At 46.6% G+C, this 18,718-nt stretch overlaps 2 protein-coding genes across 2 annotated transcripts; both read right to left on the bottom strand.

Annotated features, from left to right (window-relative positions):
• Positions 1-25: 25 nt before the first annotated feature.
• CCR75_002080 (uncharacterized protein) lies at positions 26-2,442 on the bottom strand. The gene is made up of 3 exons (XM_067960180.1): positions 1,505-2,442; positions 876-1,436; positions 26-805 (listed from the first exon to the last, which is right to left on the bottom strand). The coding sequence occupies exons 1-3, from the start codon at positions 2,320-2,322 to the stop codon at positions 403-405; spliced, it is 1,782 nt and encodes a 593-aa protein (XP_067823127.1). The 5' UTR covers positions 2,323-2,442; the 3' UTR covers positions 26-402.
• Positions 2,443-18,147: 15,705 nt separating this feature from the next.
• CCR75_002081 (uncharacterized protein) lies at positions 18,148-18,378 on the bottom strand (the record flags this gene model as incomplete). Its single annotated transcript, XM_067960181.1, has 1 exon — positions 18,148-18,378. One exon carries the CDS (start codon positions 18,376-18,378, stop codon positions 18,148-18,150), a length of 231 nt encoding a protein of 76 aa, XP_067823126.1.
• Positions 18,379-18,718: the final 340 nt, after the last annotated feature.

The following is an 18,718-nucleotide window of genomic DNA, read 5'->3' as shown; positions in this document are numbered from 1 at the left end:
CATCAAACGTGATAAATTTAAGAAAATACTAATAAAGTTATAGTGTCACGACAAATTTGCGCGCGTCTTACTGAAATTGCACTTGAGCTCCAGAAGTCCTGACATTTAACCAAGCGGCGTGAACCAAAGCAAGCACACATCGTACTTGAAGCAATGTAACTTGTGCCTTGTATTCGCAGCGCGTTATGTACATCTTCTACTAGTGAGCCTTATACACTTTGCTTGCACGTGAGCCGTGGTAATATCCGTTCAATTGGGAAGCCTTGATTAATGAATGAGTTGATGATACCTGTTCGATTTTAACAGCACCAACCGTAACAGCAATGTACGAGACAGACATAACACGAACTCCGAGTCGATATAAGCACACATTATTGGACTATTCATAATTTTGCAAAGGCATTATTCAGCGACTGAGACCAGCGCGGGAACGGACACAACACTGGTGGCATCCATTGCAATAGCCGGCTCCTCCGATTTTGTCTGCTCCTCAGGGTTGGCGCGAGTCGTCAAGGTAAGATAAGTGCCTGCTCGAGCTGACTTGATCGCCTTGGAAATCACTGCACGACGCTTGTAGTCACTCGCATTCTTAGGAATCGGTGGTGCTGGAATTGTACGACCATCCACGACAAAATGCGTCACACGCTCGTACGGGAATGGACCGATGCTTGTCTCGTAGAAATAGCCGGAACATTTCAACCGGCGCAGATACACCTGGTAAATTTTATCGTACGGACGGACCTCCGTCACGAATCCGGATCCGAATGTTGTGAGTACGCGCTCATCCTTGTGAAACTTGGTTTTCCTGTACAAATTAATATAATAAATAAGAAATGCTACGCGCGACCAAATATGTATAAACAATAAGAACGTACGGCGCCATCTTGATAGTAGCCATCGTTGAAACTCGTGCCTTGACACTTGAAAGCGTTGGGAGGCCCCCGGGAAGCGTCGGTAGATTCGTGGGAAGCGTCGTGAGACCACCAGCAGCAACAGAGGCACTGCGCATTCTCTCCCCAGCGTTTATCATGGACGTGCGCGTGATGTTCAGTATCGAGGACAAACGCGTGTTGGCAGCCGCTGGTGCAAGCGTCAAGTCTGTCGCGGCACGCTCGTCGCTAAGGAATAGTATAGGCGACGGACCGTCAAGCAGTGGTAGTTCTAACTCCACCGCGTACGTCTCATCATCGTCCCGAAAGTGTACAATATGACCAGGTCCGTAGGGCGTATTCACGCGGTCTCCTTTCACAAAGTGTGTCCGTCGCCCCAGCATTCGCACCGAGTCTGGAGTCAAAAACGCCGTGGCACCAAACGACGTCATCACCACAAAGCACTCGTCTTGACGTACCTCCAGGACCGTGCAAATACCAAAAGGTGTCTGCGCCGTACCCAAGTCTGGCTTCTCCACAGCATCATGCTTCATGTTGACCGCAATACTATTATTGAAATTTCGCATGAGAAACCAAAACGTAACCCCCCTCAAAAGTAATACAAACAACCTAACCTCTTGTTCGTGTTATTAAGCTTGGAGCCGACGCTTTCCCGCAACGAACTGTAACCTTCAAAAAGAAGGTTTTTCGTATTCTGAATCAGAGTGCCCCGTGGAGCGATTTTCTCAAACTTTTTCGTCGTGGCTTTCATGCGCCACACATGCTCGTCGTCCCAGCGCCAGTCTAGAGCGATGCTGTACATGTCCTCCTCAACGTAATATTGCTCAACTGTGGCCATTCCCCAGCGCGTTTTGACCCGTTCACCCACTACACTTTTAATCTCTCGAATAATCGTGTCCTCACGCACGTACGCGATACTTTTGGGTCCCAGCTGGACGACAAAGAAGCCATCATCCACGCGTATGTCGAGCACCGTGCCTGTGCCATACTTGGTGGCCACACACATACCGCGCCGCATTGTGAGTTCCGCGTCGGATTGCGGCAAAGGCGCGGTGCCATCGCTGCCAGTAGGTGATATTTTTGACGTCTCGGATGGCTCAGGTGCCGAGCTTTGACGCGCGTTCATGAGGCGGTAAAGAGTCGATGCCGTCTGCTCAATAGACATCCCACGGCGACGGATAGCCGCCGCCGCCATTGACGCAGCGGACGAAGCTGGTGGCACGCACTCGAGCGATCGGCGTTCACTGGAGAAGTCGGGCAGCTCGCGAGACTGGCCATTGTGCACTGGCTCTTCCTCGGCCGCATGCTCTAGGAGCCCCTCATGTGGACTCTTTTCTTTGCGGTAAGTTGGCACTTTCGATAGAAAACCACCCAGCGCAAAACTAGAGCGCTTTGGCTTTACGGTGTTGTCTTCCTTGATGATCGCGACCATTTGAAATGACCAACTGCGTTCTACTGAACTTTTGCTGTTGTGTGGAAACCGCCAAATGGGTCTGGTCAGAATAGGGATAAAGCTTGAGATGGGAATTAAGGGGCATTGCGTATTAAGAAGCCGCAATCAATTAACTCAAAAGAAATCCTTCCCTTTTCAACCTCAAGTTTAATTATCAAAATATGTTCAAAACCCCATTTTGCCCATTCCTTACTGACCCCACTAAAAAACTTTTCACCATTCTTATATAATCTGTGATCAAAGTGCTCCCATCTGCTGCCTAACAAAAAGAAAAGTTCACAAAAAGTCGTGCAGTTGCTACCGCTTCGTTGTTGCAAACGCTGCTAATCTGATTATTTTAGAAAGTGTAATTAATCACGATATTGCGCTCTTTAATCAGACAATCGGGGAGCAGAAGCTCACTTTGTCATGGAAGCCATAATAAATTTAAGGTTACAGCAACATGCCGCCTAATAGAATGAGGCATCAAGTTAATGCTGCAAGTGGACAGGCGCATGCAATTAATTTGCAATTGCTGCGGCGAATGGAGCATCGCAAGGTGTAGGGTAGATGCTAACATAAGCTTTAAATAATATTTGCGCTCAGGATTTGTACACATAAATAGGTCAATTGTAATGCTGCTATGAGAATCTGTGATTTGCCATGAGCTACGTGATAGGTCAACCCGGTAAAGTGAGTTGTGCCGATAGAATAAAAAAGAGAAATAGAAGATTTGAAATTGAATCGTAAGAATTGCAAAGCTTAAGATAATTGCTTATACACAACACCTGGTTTATGTTGGTAACTGCCCTCTTTATTTTTAGGGATTTTTCGTCGCTTATAAAATTTCTGGCTTGGTTGATATTGTGACATCTAAACCAGGCGTCGACAATACAAATGACTTGCATGACTGACAGGTACCGTCGACTTCGGGGCAAGAAAGAAATGTCTACGTTGGAGTGCTCATTCATACGTGAAGAAAAGTAGATTGTATGTAATGAGAGCAAAGAATATAGTTGTGTTGAACGCCTTCTCCCTTGACGAACAAATAAAACGATATTTAATCTTTTTAAGATTACTAAGTATAACGTGAATATTATAAAGAGAAATTTCATTAAATGCCCCGCTTTTGACTCAAATTCCTCAATCTACCCCTTTTCATAAAAAATTCACAATATGCCCTCTTTCTCATTCATATTAGTGACCAGCCATCACATCACATTCAAAGCAAACTCAACCCATATAATTTAGCCAATTAAATGTCATAATTTCAGCCCGTCACATTTCATTAAATATATCAACGTTGAAATCTCCGTGCACGATCAGTAACGTTGAAATCTCCGAGCACGACTAGCAACATAAAAATCTACCGTCAATCATCAACTGTCTAAACTAACTACACTAATTTCAGCAGGCGCTATAGCTTACAAAACACCCGGGATGTCCTCTAGGAATACAGGCAGCGATACAAACGTTGTAGGCGGGCACGTCGTAATGCGGCCACGCTCAACTTAAACACACACACTAGCACAGCGAGGAAGCGGTTAAACCAGCTTCTCTTGCGTGCAGTGAGGTAGTTGTGGCGGGTGCCTTAGCGACCTCACTCAACGCACTAAGAGCTTCAGTTAAGTGTCGTCACGGGGGCGGTAATCCGGCTCCTCGAGCGCACTTACCAAGTAGGAAGTAGTTTTCAGACTGATTTAGATTTAATCTTATTAAATATAAATATCTATTTTTTAACAATCAAAATGTCATCTCTATCGATAACACTAATATGTATTGCGAGCATATCTTTCTAGATATCTCGCGTACCGGATGACGCTAGCCGTCATCCCTCCTAATGTGAATGCACCTATGTGCATCACATAAACATGGGTTAGTCACAAAAGTGAACCACACCCGAGTGCTGGGTCTAATTACTTTATTTAAGTAGTTGACCATCACCTTAAGTACACTAAGTGTACATAGCGGGGACTGTGTAACATTAGGGCAACTTTAGCCCGTTACACTATCCTCCCTTTAAAAAAACCGAGTTTACATTTTTAATTCGTCAAAGAGGAGCGAGGAGCTGCGAGCAGGTTTACGCGCCGCTACTTCACCTAATCACTCTAGTGACCTGTTCATATACACGGCGCCAAAGATCCCACCGAAAAGGGGCCACGTTGGTGGGTCGTCTGCGAAGTCGCCCACTCCACCTCGCACTAAGCGCACGCGCCGCGTTAACACGCCTGCAGCGTCTAATGCCTTAGTCGAAACGCCGACAGCTGCTGCTGCTTCGCGTTAACAGGTCTTAAGGATCCATCCCACTTTAACAGTGAGGATGTTGATCCGTCGCTCATTGTCGACTACAATGAGGCGACACCGTTGCCGTCACCTCATAGTAGTGATGCGGACAACGAGCTCATGAGGAAGGATGATGGCGCATTGTAGCCCATCCAAACTTCTCTCATGGCTCACAACATGGAGACAGCAACATTTACGAATGCTGTCTCGTCGTCTGTGCTGGAAAGCGCAGCGACAGGTAATGAGAGCGCTGCCCATAAAGGCGCAGCCGCTTTTCGTTGGGTAAAATCACAACGCCTTATGCTCAGACCATTATCCATAATGGTTCTGACATAGAGAATTCTGAGCCTAAAGCTCCGCAGACGACACGTGAATGTGCTCAGTCGGTGTCATAAGCCAGTCGTTAAGAACGTGACTATGTGACGTGTGGTATATCACTGACGCCCCCTCCATCTAAATGGCTTCGTTTAAACGGGCCAAGAGCGTCGCTCCTTGAGCGCGCTCTTCTAGACGCACATAAATATTATGGCGTCTTCAAGTCATGGAGGGCTCAGGTAAAATCGCTTGGGCGTATTTTCCCGATCCCGGTCGTGTTGCGTTCAAATGAAACGCTCGACCAATACGAGCCGAAATTGTTGCGCCGCATTCATCCGCATTCCGATGCGATAAAACAGCGGTCGCAACGAATTAATTTCGCCCGCTTGCGTGTGAAAGAAATCATGGACGGAACTGTATCCCCTGTTTCTTCTCACAACGCTGCTTCTGCTAGTCCATTTCAGACTAGCGAAGAGGCCTGAGCTGGTGCTCTTTTTCATAGGCAGCCACCCAGTTGGGCACATCAATACGTAGGGTTTCCAAGAGTCGAAACTATTCGGGTAACCTTTCCATTGGACGAGGATCTGATACCTTTGCCTCACGGAGGGGTGGGCAAGCAACCTTCCAACAAGAAAGCGTTGATTCTCACCCGCACCCATCAGTGCAGGCGGCGCCCGGTTGGAGTGGCGTGTTCGCCCCCACCTGCTCGCGGCTGCCTTACCTTCGTCCGTTCAGTCGCAGGCGTTAAGCGTTGCTGAACGACGTGTTGCGGATCTCGAAGGTCAAGTCTCGCGACTGACCTCGGATCATAGTGATGTCTGAACGAAGGCTCGTCAGGGTCATGAATGCCTGAAGACTCGCTTGGACCTTTTCGAACGGATAATGCTGAGGGATCCGCGTTACTCGCGTGATGTTCCTCTCTCTCTGATTCCTGTTCGTGGTGGGAGGAGTCGGTCGGCTGACAGTTTTTCGCCTTCTCCGTCTCCCTCACCGAAGGACGCTCGACTCACAGTCGGTGTCACCACGGTCTCCTTAGATGAATGGAGGTATGTGACCTCATTTGGGTCTACATATATTTTCAGACGACCCGCGAAAAATACGGGGTTCGTCTTCATATACGGGTGAAGGGTGAGCCTATAATTTAGGTCTCCAACCTCTTCGTCTACCGTAAAGGATCCAATGAAATGCAGCAACAATTTCGTAGTACCACCAGGTAGTAGAGAAATTGCACTCTTAGGGAAAACAGCAGTACTTAATAGTAATTTCTTACTCACTAAAGCGTTCAATTATTTTGCGGCCAATTCGGTCCGCATAGTGTTTCTGCTTGTCCTGTGCGCTTTCCATCGCGTCATGGACTTTTCGTGTTCTATGGACTCGGGCATCCCGTATAGTCGGTAAACATGCTCCAGAAACAAGAGAGCTGCCTCCTTGCCTGTGATCGATGTAGCCCCAATGTGCTCTATCCGTAAAGTCACGAGGCGTGAGTACAAGCCTGGCTTATTAGTCGCTCAAGCGACTGTAAAGGGCATTGGTAAGCCATGGACAATTTTTAATTGACTCAGAAGCGTCTTGCAATTATGTAGACGACTCTCCCTTGAGGGAATCAACGAACCTTTGAGGCGCTTAAAGCGCATGAAAGTGATACAATCACTGTTTCCTTAGCGACCGGGATTCGTGTCACTATTCCTAAAGTTCCGTTGCACTTAGAAATGAAGTTTCTGGACTTTGACAGTGTGGAACGCTGTCTCGTCCTTGATTTGGATTTGAGATATGATCTTATCGTTACGAAGAGTGTATGGCACGTCTTAGTTCATCGAGTGCGGTCGGCCGAGGCGGCACCATACTGAGTGTCAGTAGTGACACAATTGGCGGTTCGCCAGGACCTCAAGGGTGCAATATCCCTGAGATACGTGGAGTGGCACGTCTAAGTCCACCGAGTATGTTCGGCCGAGGGGCACTATACTGAGTGTCTATAATGACACTATTGGCGGTTCGCCGGGGCGTTTTAGGTCAAACCCTCTTAATGCACTTGAAGCGACACGTAAACGTTCGCTGGTAAAGGATGTTGGGTTACCTAGCTCCTTTCGGATGTCGAATTAGACACCATGTCTGGTATATAACCAATTCAGGCTGGATTATTCAAGGACGTGAATGTACCGGCCTCTAAGAGGCAAGACAGGGGAAACGCGAAGCGTTTTCACACTCACAAAGTGATACGTGTGAGCAATTACACACGCTTGTTAATGGGGTAACCGGTTACCATGAGGGAGAAGTTAGCCTTGCGGCAATCCCTTCGTTTTGTGCTCTTTTAGAGCTAGACGAAATGTCTACGCTGAGTGCGGTCGAGCCTTAACGGCTGGCGACTTATCCGAGACGGTGGTCATTCGACCTATGATTGAGTTTACTTATCGTCGCTTCTGAACGAAGCTGTCCTGGATGACACAAAAGCTGCACTAAGTGCGCGGATTAGGTCATCGATCCTTAAAAGATCGTACGGATCCATTTTATGCCTTGATTAAGGAATTCCAATATGTGGTATGTACTAGTCCACCATCTGTTTTACCTCCAGATAGAGGTCCGTCATGAAATTGACTTTGTTCCGAGAACCAAACACTGTGTCACACGACAGTGGCCTTCACCATTGGAACAGTGTGACGTCATTGACGATTTCTTCCGTGCTAAGCACGAGGCGGGAATGGTTCGAGAGAGTAATCGACACCAACATTTTGTGTTAAAAAGCCAAATGGTAAATGTCGCATTGTACATGCTATAATAAGCTTAATGCTGTGACTATACCAGCCCAACCCCCCATTCCCAAAAAAGATGTTCTTCAGAACAATATGGTGGGATGTACAATGTACAGTGCACTTGACTTAGTCGATGGTTACTATCAACTGCTCATGCGAACTAGCGATATCCCACTTAGAGCGGTTAGCCCCCAAGTGGTATGCTAGGAGTGGTTGGTTATGGCACAAGGGCTTTCCAACGCACCTGCAACATTTAATCGTCTAGTGACGCAGCTCTTCCGCCCTCATCGAGGATATGCACAGACTTACTTTGTAGGGGGCACGTCGTAATGCGGCCACGCTCTACTTAGGCACACACCCTAGCACAGCGAGGAAGCGGTTAAACCTGCTTCTCTTGCGTGCAGTGAGGTAGTTGTGGTGGGCGCGCAAGCGACCTCACCCAACACACCAAGAACTCTAGAGAAGTGACGTCACGGGAGCGGTAATCCGTCTCCTCGTGCGCACTTACCAAGTAGGAAGTAATTTTCAGACTGATTTATATTTAATAGAATTAAATACAAATACCTATTTTTACCAATTAAAATGATATCTCTATAGACATTTAATATGTATTGCGAGCGTATCTTTATAGATACCTCGCGTAACGGATGACGCTGAGCGTCATCCCTCCTAATGTGAATGCACCCATGTGCATCACATCCACAAGGGTTGGTCACAAATGTGCACCACACCCGAGTGTTGGGTCTAATTACTATTATTTAATAATCGACCATCCCTTAAGTACACCAAGTGTACTCAACGGGGACTATGTAACATAGCAACTTTAGCCCGTAACAACCTATATCAAACGAATGCACACATTTAGTTCAAGAACAGAAGATGCGGCAAATTTACGCCATAGGCAGAACACTCTAGCACCATATTCTAAAAGAGCAAATGACTAAGAGCCCATTAGTGGGAAGCAAAATGTGGTCGCCGCCAGATATAAAATCTGGCGGCCGAAATCTAAATTAGCTAGGGTAAGATATTAAATTTAACTAATTAAATAAAATTCAGTTACCTTTTGATCATAAAGCGTCTAGTGCCTTCATAAGGCTTGCACATTGATCTGTGAGAGATAGAAGCCTTTTTAAGGTACATACTCTCGGGCACTAGTTGCCACTTGGTTCTACGAACCCCTAAATTCCTTGAACTAGAATTCACTAAGCTTTCATAGCTTGCCTTGAGTTGTTAAACCCATAATTTCTATAGAACTAAGAAACTATATGAGTCTAAAAGTCATCCTCTGACTTTAGGAGCAAGGTAGCTCAGCAAAACCTGGTAGCACTCGTAGTCAATCTACGCCTGAGTCTTTGTAAGACTAAGCCTTCACTGAAATGGAAGAGTTTTCGGAGCTTTCAAAAACGCAACACACAGCGCATGGCAAGCTCAAAAAACTTTGTCTGGGCTTGAGTCATCATATCCGAGGGACCAGAGGTCCTGCATGCAAGGCTTGAATTCTTCAAGTGATATGATATATTCCAAATCGAAACGATTCAGGATCACCTTACGGCATCTATACCAACTCGGTACATCTCTATACCTAATTCAGAGCCTAAGGCTCGCCCTTTAGTTGTCAATTTAAATTGAGGGAAATGAGAGAGAATTCCTCCTTTTTAAGACTTAGCAGATGGAAATGTCCATTGGCTCCGCCTTGTTCGTAACAGAACGGCAAAAGGTGGCTATGGTCATTTCCAAACTCGGAGGTAGAGCCATGGAGTGAGCACCATCGTTCATCACGTCCATTAACGACGGCTTTTTTTTGTGGTATTCGCCGAAACAGAAAATGACCAGCATGTTTGCACCGCCTAATTTGGCTTTTCGCATGTTGTCGCGGCTCACAGCGACTCGACACGGTAAACGAACCCTTAGGGAAACATGTAAGAGTCAAGAACTCTCATTGCATGTATGCATCAAGACCCGGAGCAAGATTCAATTGTCGTATCCGTTTTTATGTAGGTCTCAATAAGGGCGTTGCCCGGGCGGAATTATCCCGATCTCATCCTGCTACTTTCAAAGATGCAGTTGCCATAGCGCCACGCGCTGAGTTCGACTTTACGTCTGCTCTCGTTAGCACGCATATTTACCGAACAAGCTCTTTGAGCACATGGAATGCCGTCTAATAGACCGGAACATATGGATCTAAGCCTCGTTGGGGAAGGAGAAGAGGCGTTTTCAGGCTGTGGAACAGCACAAGACACCCGTATATGTTATATGATTATATGTGCGGAAGCACGAAACATTTACGTCCGACCTGTACCCTGCGAAATACGCGTAAAGCCCGAAAGAGCACCAATCCGACCAATACTATAAATCTGATAAGTTGCGGGAAAACGTTGATGTCCAGAAGGTGCAAGGCACCCTACTAAGGAAGACCTAGGCTCTGTTGAACCTATAGGAGGTGACAGTAAACAGGATCTAGCCCCAATTAGCTCGGTGTGTACTGGCACGAGCGTGAGTACAAGCCTGGATTGTTAGTCGCTCAAGCGATTGTGAAGAACTTTGATTAGCCATGGTCAATTTTGATTGACTCATGAGCGTCTTGCGATTATGCTCGACATCTTTCCCGTCATCAGTACGTTGAGGCCCAAGCGCATGAAAGTGAACAATCACTTTTCGCTTAGCGACTGTACCTCGTGTTACTGCTCCTAAAATTCCGTTGAGCTTAGTATAAAGTTTCTGGACTGTGACAGTGCGGAACGCTGTCTTTCACTTGATTTAAATTCGAGATATGATCTCATTTTTGGTGTGAGTAATAGGGCACCTTTCACTAGTACTGATTAGTACTAGTAAACCTTACACTGATTACAGTGTAGGTAGGATGCCTCGAAACTTTACGCACACAAGAGTATGAGAAATGTTTCTAAGTGCCAAAGGTAATTCAAACGATTAGAATTAGGGAAAAGTAAAATTGTACTAATATATTTAGCTTTCTACGTAAAGATCTTCTATCTGCATATGAACTTATTATATTAATATCTAACTAAGTAGCTGTCAGTAAGGCAAATGTTTCAGTAGACGCTAATGCGTTTACTGTGGAGGATACGTCACCTCCTACTTCTGTTGGAGATCACTGGGGTATCATCTGTTGATGATATTGCAGGTGACGGTGACAAATCACCTGCTACACCAATTGTAAGTGACTGGACCAAGTCACCGCCTAATTTAATGGTCTGGTATGACCAACGATCAGTATCATATTGCTTCGCTTGACTCATCCAGGCTTCTCAAGCCTAGGGCGGGGATGAAACGGAAATCTTTTTCGATGCTTTTTTATCCGGCATCGGTGGCACACTTGCAAACGGGCAGAGGATGTCAAACCTTTGGTCCAAGCTTTGTCACCCTTTGTACAAAGTATACAAAACATAGGCCGTGAGATTTGGCTGACAAGCTAAACGCTTTCCGTGAACGATTCGAAAAACGGACCGTAATCGGTGCACGCTATAAGCTGAACCATTTGTCTATAGATGAAGGGATTTCTTGCCTCTCGTTAGGGGACTCATGCCATGCTATTTAAGGGTGCAAGTCATGCCCCTAAGGAAGCATTATTTCCTTAAAGATCCTCATTGGGAACGCTCATCTTTTACGAAATGCGTTAAGGAATTGAGAACCTTCAATCCTAATACGAGCGCGGGAAGCGCGCTAGTTGGGAGCGAAGTTCTCAACTATCATGCGAAGATGGATACCCTCGCCAACGAACGGTATAACTCGTTTAGATTTCCTTTATCTCACAGTGTTTCGAGAAGTTTTAAACAAGAAAACGGTTCTCCCCACTCGAATCCGCTTATGGATGTGGTGGGGGAGGAAAAATCGGTGACGGTCGATAATGTTTCTCGTGACCAGTTGTCGAATTCAGCGCAAGTTGCGACTGATCAACTGGCAAACGAAAAGACGCATCAGTCACTTCAAAACGAGCTGATGACAGCTCGTCAGAAGATCTCTTCCTTGAAGGAAAGAGTGGATCGTCTAATTCATGAGAATCAGACTTTGTCTCGAAACCAAAAGGCTTTGGCTCGGGACCATTAGGATTTAGCTGATGCCCTAGCCGTTTTAGTTTAATCCGGAATCGGAAGAAGCCTCATGTTGACAGTACAGGCGGAGACGCCCAACATAAACGTAGGATGCGTACGCTACCTACGAGGGAGCTCGATCATGTACGCATTGCCTTGGCGATGTAGTACACGAAACAGGCCAATATACCTGGGCTGTAATTTATTACTACCCGCTTTCGCACTAAATGTTTCGGTAAAAATACCGTAGACAGTAGGACAAGGTCATTATCATTAAATGAAAGTATGTTTGCTCTCCTATTTTGTCAGAGTTCCGTTTCTATCGGCCAACCGCATCAGCGATGGAATCTTGTACGAAACGGACCATTGCTTTTCGCTGACTCGGTTTTATTTTTGTTTTTAGTGCCACCGATTTTCACTGCGGAGATATCAATCTGCTCCATTATTAAGAGTGTTGTCGCTGTCATTAATAATATTGTTTTTGGTGCTGAGTCTTTCAGCATCGTTGCCAGAGTCAGTAATAGCATTATTGTTATGACTGAGTTTGTCCACTTCACTATTTATTAGATCAATGTTGGTATCCTTCGCATTGACATTTGGGCTAATGCGTGATGAGTAAGAGCTAAAAGATTCTTTGCTCGAGCGAGTCCCTCCCCCCCTGATGAAAAAATACTTTCAAACAGGGTAGATATACGTAGGTGGCGAAAGCCATTCACAAAAAAACGGTGAATGCTTTGTAGAAGCATATACTGAATTGTTAATGGCAAATTCTATTATCGGCAAGGACTCGCTTCAACTCTTAAACGAGTGAACGTACCCACGAAGTATCTCTTCGAGAATACGGTTTGCACGCTCTGTCTGACAATCTCTTTCAGGATGATCACAGGTTGACATTTTTGACTGTGTTCCAAGTGACTTGAACACAGTTAACCGAAATTCCGCCGTGATTCTAGGGTCTTGAAATTGAGACCAGTTCACCGGGAAACGCATGGAGTCGAAATATCGTGTCAACAAAGCCACGAGAACAGCATTTGGCTGTGATCGAATTTGGGACGGCAGCAAGATGTACTATCTTGCTAAAACGATCGAAGAAAACAAGAATACCGTTATTCTTGTGGTTGTCTTCGGGGATTTCGAAGACGAAGTCCATAGATACGGACTGCCAACACTCTACCAGAACAGGCAGAAGTTGGAACGGAGCACGTGAAGAAGCACTAGACTTTATTCGTTGACCAACTTCGCAGGCAGGTATTTACTTGCGGACAAAATCATACTGGCGTGGCCAGTAGAAGTCGCGACTTATCGTGAGATAAGTCTTCTCACGTCCACGATGACCACTTATTGATGCATCGTGGCACTCAAACATGATGCGTAATAACAAATTATTATGGGCGGGGACGATGACACGAGGTGTGTCGCCAGCAATAACTGTATAATAGATCAAACAACTGAGTGTTGTTTATCGATCTGTTGAGGAGCAATACAATTTCGACAATCCTTTTAAGGATTGTTGGGACGGATTCCAAAGGTTTACCATCAACCCTTTAAGAGGCTTATCTTGTTGATAAGCTTTTCTGACATCGTCAAGTGATGTTGACGACGAAACACTTATTGTTGCAACAGTGGCCTTATGCTTTGTTGATTTGCGCAGCCGGCTCAAAATTGGGCGGTGCGAAAGGGCATAACCGCCTACGCTGAGTCGTCCTGGTTTATACTTCACGTATTTATCCCGCGAAGAAAAATAACCATCTCACCATTCTTTGCGAGAGTTCACGTATTTATCCCGCGAAGAAAAACAACCATCTCGCCATTCTTTGCGAGAGTTCTGGACTGCTTACGGCCGTGCGTAAAGACGCATGGTCCGTTTATAAATTGAACGGTTTATCTTCCAAGAGTTAGACCCTAAACTTAGCTAGTGCATATTTCATGGCAAGGAGTTCCTTGTTATGCACCGAATAGTTGTGTTTAGCTGGTTGAAACTGACGCGATAAATAACAGACGACGCACTCTGCGCCGTCTGTGTCGTATTTGAGTAACACACCAAGATTGCAAAGTCGCTGGCGTCACCGATCACATGAAATGGTCGGTCTTGGTCCGCAATCGCCAGGATTGGCAATGGCATCAAGCTTTGCTTGAAACATCCAAAGGAACGCTGACAGTCAGTGTTCCATGGCCACTTCGGATTTTTCTTCAACAAGGAAGAATATGTACTGTTATTTCGACAAGTACGTGAGTATACCCTGCTAAGCTGATAAACTTCCGAAGTCTCTTGACATCGACTATCACAGGCCAATCGGTTATCGCCTTGAGCTTTTCAAGATCCTGGCGTACACCGTGTATACCCACGATGCACCCAAGAAGTGGTATTTCGCTTGCAGCGAATATGTACTTCTTGAGATTTGCATACAAGTCGTGCTTTCGCATAAGTATAAGAACCTGACGAACGTGGTTTTTTTTAACTTCCACGTCCGTCTTTCTGTCCATGGCACGGCTATGGATGAATACATCGTCAAATTTACTCGGTGAGAATTCTTGCACCGGTCTCAACAGATTCGTTACGCATCCGTTAAATGTTGCAGGGGTGTTACTAAGCCTTTGTGGCATTACTAGCCATTCCCAGAGCATCCCACTAGAAGTGCTCACTGCTGTGTACGGGATGTCCCGTTCACGCATAAGGATCTAATAAGATCCATTATCAGATCCATAGACATAAAGATGGTACTCTTTGACACACCTTCAATGATTTTGTCTTTTCGTGGTATCGGCGTTTGAGCTGGTTCCAGTGCAGCGTTATTTTTTTTAATAAATGGACAATCCTCCAGCCTTCTGTTGCTTTACGCACACAGAAGGTCGGAGAGCTATCTGAGGAAGTTGATTCCCTCACATGGCCCGCAACTAAGCGTTCGGCAAAGAAATTGTCGATCGTTATTACTTGTTCACGAGGCGATGGCAACTGCTTCATGACCCAGTATTTCAAACTGGAATTAGGTCGATTTCGTGTCGAAAATGGTTTTTTTCGTAGGCAAGACCCATGGTACTGATTCAGAGAAGACATCCTGAATTCCATTAAATCTTTTATAAAGGGTTTTCTTCAATGACTCTCAGGATTGGGACGTAAAACTTTCAATTCGAGTCGTCTCATCAAGGACAGTTTTGTCTATCGATGAGCTACTGAGAACCCGTTCGTTCTCAACACGTGTCATTGCCGACGGAATATCGGCCACGTAGTTGTCATCTGTGACAAGAACGCAAATCTGCTTGACTTTACCACTACGCAGATCACGCAAGAACCATTTAGGTTTTACTGTTGGCAAAAGAATTATCTCCGAATTTAACTTGTGAGGTGCTAATAAATCAAGTGTACAAGCGCCTACATTTTTGGTACATTGTTTACTAAGACATTTTTTGTCTCAGCTTTCTCTTTGGAACTTTCTTCCAAAGGTACCTGGGAACCTTTGACCACAGGTTTTGGGGTCTTATTCCCACAGATTCTTAGAAGAAGTGCCGAGCCGCCTACCAGCAGATAGGGGCATCGGGCACGAGATAGACCTCGAACCTGGCACCAAGTGTTGTGTGACCAGGCAATGGCCGTTGCCGTAATAACAAGTCGATTATATCGATGAGTTCTTCGACAAGCAAGCCAAGACGGAACATGTGCGTAAGAGCAAATCGCCTCACTGCAGCCCGACCTTTTGTGTGCGTAAAGCCACAGGTGTTGGCGCGTTGTTCATGCTTACAATAAGCTGAACACGGTTACCATTCCGACTCGGTTGAATGTCGCTGGTGCGTTTTTCAAACCTCGGGGCATCACAAGCCACCCCCAAAGCATACCGCTTGGGGTGCTTACAGCTGTTTTGGCTACATCGGACTCTCTCATGAGTACCGGATGGTAGCCATCCTTCAAATCCAACGCGAGACAGATAGTTGACTTCCCATGAAGTTCAACAAAACATTTTTCCGCAGGATTGGCGTTCGAGCCGGTATGGTCGCCGTGTTTAGCTTATTGTAAGCATGAACTACGCGCCATCCACCGGTGGCTTTACGCACACAAAAGGTCGGGATGCAGTGAGGCGATTTGCTCTCAAGCTCATGTCCCGCCTTGGCTCGCTGGTCGAAGAACTCATCGATTTAATCGACTTGTTATTTCGGCAGCGGCCATTGCCTGCTCACACAATACTTGGTGCCCGGTTCGAGGTCTATCTCGTGCCCGATGCCCCTATCTGCTGGTAGGCTGCTCGGCACTTCTTCTGGGAACACATCGCGATGTTTCCACAGAACCTCAAAGAACGGACTGTCTCTCAATGACATAGCCTTGAGCAGCGAACCGTCTCCTTTTTGCGCGTTTTTAGGACGCTCTCGTTCATTGTGGACGATGAGCAACAGTCCACCAAGTTCTCTTCTGGAACTAGCGTGACTTTTTCGTGGATTCTTCCTTCCTTTAATCCGGCAAAGAACAGGTCCCAAGATATCTCCGGGCGAATTACTATCCCCTCGGCAGATTCAAAGACTTGCCGGAGCACCTCAATTGAGGATGCCTCCGCAATCTCGTCTTTGACGGCCTCGAACACCTCGTTCGAAGGCCCGTCCTCTTTATTAGGAACTGATCCAAAGGTCACTCGTTAAGACGTGCCTTTGATCGTCTTAATCTGTCGGGTACTCGTTCTTCGAGTCACCACGACCTTTGACTGGGAAGCGGATGCCGTTGCTCTCCTGGCTAACGCACCCCTTCCAACCGCACCAGGCTCTAGGCACTGTGCCGGTTTATGCGACGTTTGACTTCCTGTCAGCTCGCTGTCTACTGCCAGTGGCTTTCGGCTCTGTGCAGGTCTATGGGGTACATGACTACTTGTCATTGGCCTTTTCACTTCCTCAGTCTACACGAGCTGGGTAGGAATTGGTGACGTTTGACATCCGTCAACGCACCCTCAACTGTGTTCGACACGACATCAATTGTATACGCCTCTCGCAGAAGCGCATCCTTTCCGGTGTCCTGCGTAAAGTTCGCAACTATGCGTGTACGCCAGTCTATCCATATTTGGTGCTTTGCCAACCCTGGCATGCCTAGGATGAGGTCATACGGACTCTCCATACCTAGCACTGTGAACTTCTCTTTACAAGAAAAGTCACTAAAACTGAAAGCGTCTTCCATTTGAACTCCCTCAGACTTAACGAGCGCGCCGTTCGCTAAACTAACGGTCGCCTCTTCTCGCTTGCCATCCTGTCAAAGCGACTCAAACAGCGCCGGTCTCTCTCTTAGAGCCGCGAATATAACACAATTTTGTGATGCACCCGAATCTACTAGGAGGGTCATCACCTGGTCATAGCCTCGTTCTTGAGCGTTATAGACCAGCAGGGTTGAGGTCCGAAATTTCAAGATCTCAGGGACTATGCTACCCATTTGTTTCACAACTCTGAACTTAAGGGTAGCATCAGAGTCAATTTTCATCTGCCTTTATGGAGGCGGACATATTCTGTCTAAAAAAGGCGGGAAGAAGGAGTTCCACTTAATTTTCGGCCTCTAGCTTTGCTAAGCACAGATTATCAGATCCTGACACGCATTCTCGCGACGAGGGCAAGCAACCACCGTCGGCGCATCGTCCACCCTAATCAAAAAGGTTTTTGCCCGGCCGCACTACATGATACCATCGACTTGTTCACTGCTGTTGACCCGATGCACGTGGCCCGACGTGAGCCTCGCAGTTCACACGGCAGAGCGGTGCACAAGTCCGCCGTCAGCGACTGGAAATTGGTCAAAAGAGTCGCGCGATACCTAAAAGTAACAAAGCAAGTAAGTTAGGACTGAATATCAGTGCCGATAAGGTTATCGTGTCGACGGCGAGTTGAAGCGACTCCAATTTTGCCGCTGACAAGGCAGACATGAGGTCTTATCGATCACGCTGGACGGTGGAGCCATCCAGCAGATCTTTAAAAAGCAGACAGACGTCGTATCCACGGATTATATAAACGGGTAAGGCACGGTACCAGGACGTCGGTGAAAACCCGTTACGAGTCATTGCCCAATTCATCCGAATCACACGCCTTGCCCGTGTGGAGTGACCTGATCACCACTTCCGCTTCCGCTTCCATGATTGGCTGCGCTTAGTCATCAAGCATCAGCCATGGAAGGACAATTTGCCGTCCAGCGAGTGATGACGGGGGTTGCTAAAACTGGCACTCATGCATGTCAGCCTTTTCATGCACCTTTCGAACCGGTCCATCGCTCACCGCTTCCAAACGCTTAACCGAGAAATCGCCACACTTCATCGGAACCCGTCGGGAATCATATTTACTCGTTTGTCCTTTTGTATAAGTCGCTGCTCTAAAAGCCTGCCCCGTTGTAGCGCCTGCTTGCGGCGGATGCAGTCATCGACGGCTGACCACACTCGCTGAAAGGAGTGTCCCCTACATAATCCCGGAGCGAAAAGCCGCTATCATATCAGTGATATACCCCGTGGAGGTAGGGGCACTTGTTTGTAGCGCAGAATGCAGAATTTCTGTTGGCGCAGTCGATGTAATTTAGCGTTCTCCGTGTTGTGCGTCGACGTTGATTGACTAAACGGAGCTTTTCCTTCCGGATGCTCAATTTGAACGCATCCCACGCGTCCGCCGTGAATGGAACCAGTCGCTATCTCGTCAGCAAACCTGGCCAACCGAGCATGCATTTCAGTCGTACCGCCTCGGCAGCAACCGCCGCACACGGGTAAACCCTGTCGGAGTTTACGTACCCGTACAGCTTCTGTTTCTCAGAGCCCAAGGCTCGCGATCTAGTCATCAATGTAAAGACATTTGAGGGTAAAGAGGGAGAAAAACTCCAGTTATGGATTAAGGACTTCTCGATATTTCCGAAAATTAAAAAAAAACGGGCTGTCTTCCAAATCATCCCAGCCTTGAGCAGCGAATCGTTTATTTTTGTCCACTTCTAGGACGTGGTCAATCATTGTGGACGACCACCAAGTTCTCTACTGGATCTGGTACGACTACTTCGTAGATCTCTCCTTCCTT

Source organism: Bremia lactucae, linkage group LG1 (assembly GCF_004359215.1).
Source record: "Bremia lactucae strain SF5 linkage group LG1, whole genome shotgun sequence".
In the NCBI taxonomy this organism is placed as follows: Eukaryota; Oomycota; class Peronosporomycetes; order Peronosporales; family Peronosporaceae; genus Bremia; species Bremia lactucae.
This window is presented reverse-complemented; position numbering and strand designations above follow the sequence as displayed.

Coding starts and splice junctions, on each gene's coding strand:
- CCR75_002080 (XM_067960180.1), bottom strand. CDS start 2,322: ATGGTCGCGATCATCAAGGAAGACAACACCGTAAAGCCAAAGCGCTCT. Junction 1,437..1,504: donor CTTAATAACACGAACAAGAG/GTTAGGTTGTTT, acceptor TTTCAATAATAG/TATTGCGGTCAACATGAAGC. Junction 806..875: donor GCTACTATCAAGATGGCGCC/GTACGTTCTTAT, acceptor TAATTTGTACAG/GAAAACCAAGTTTCACAAGG.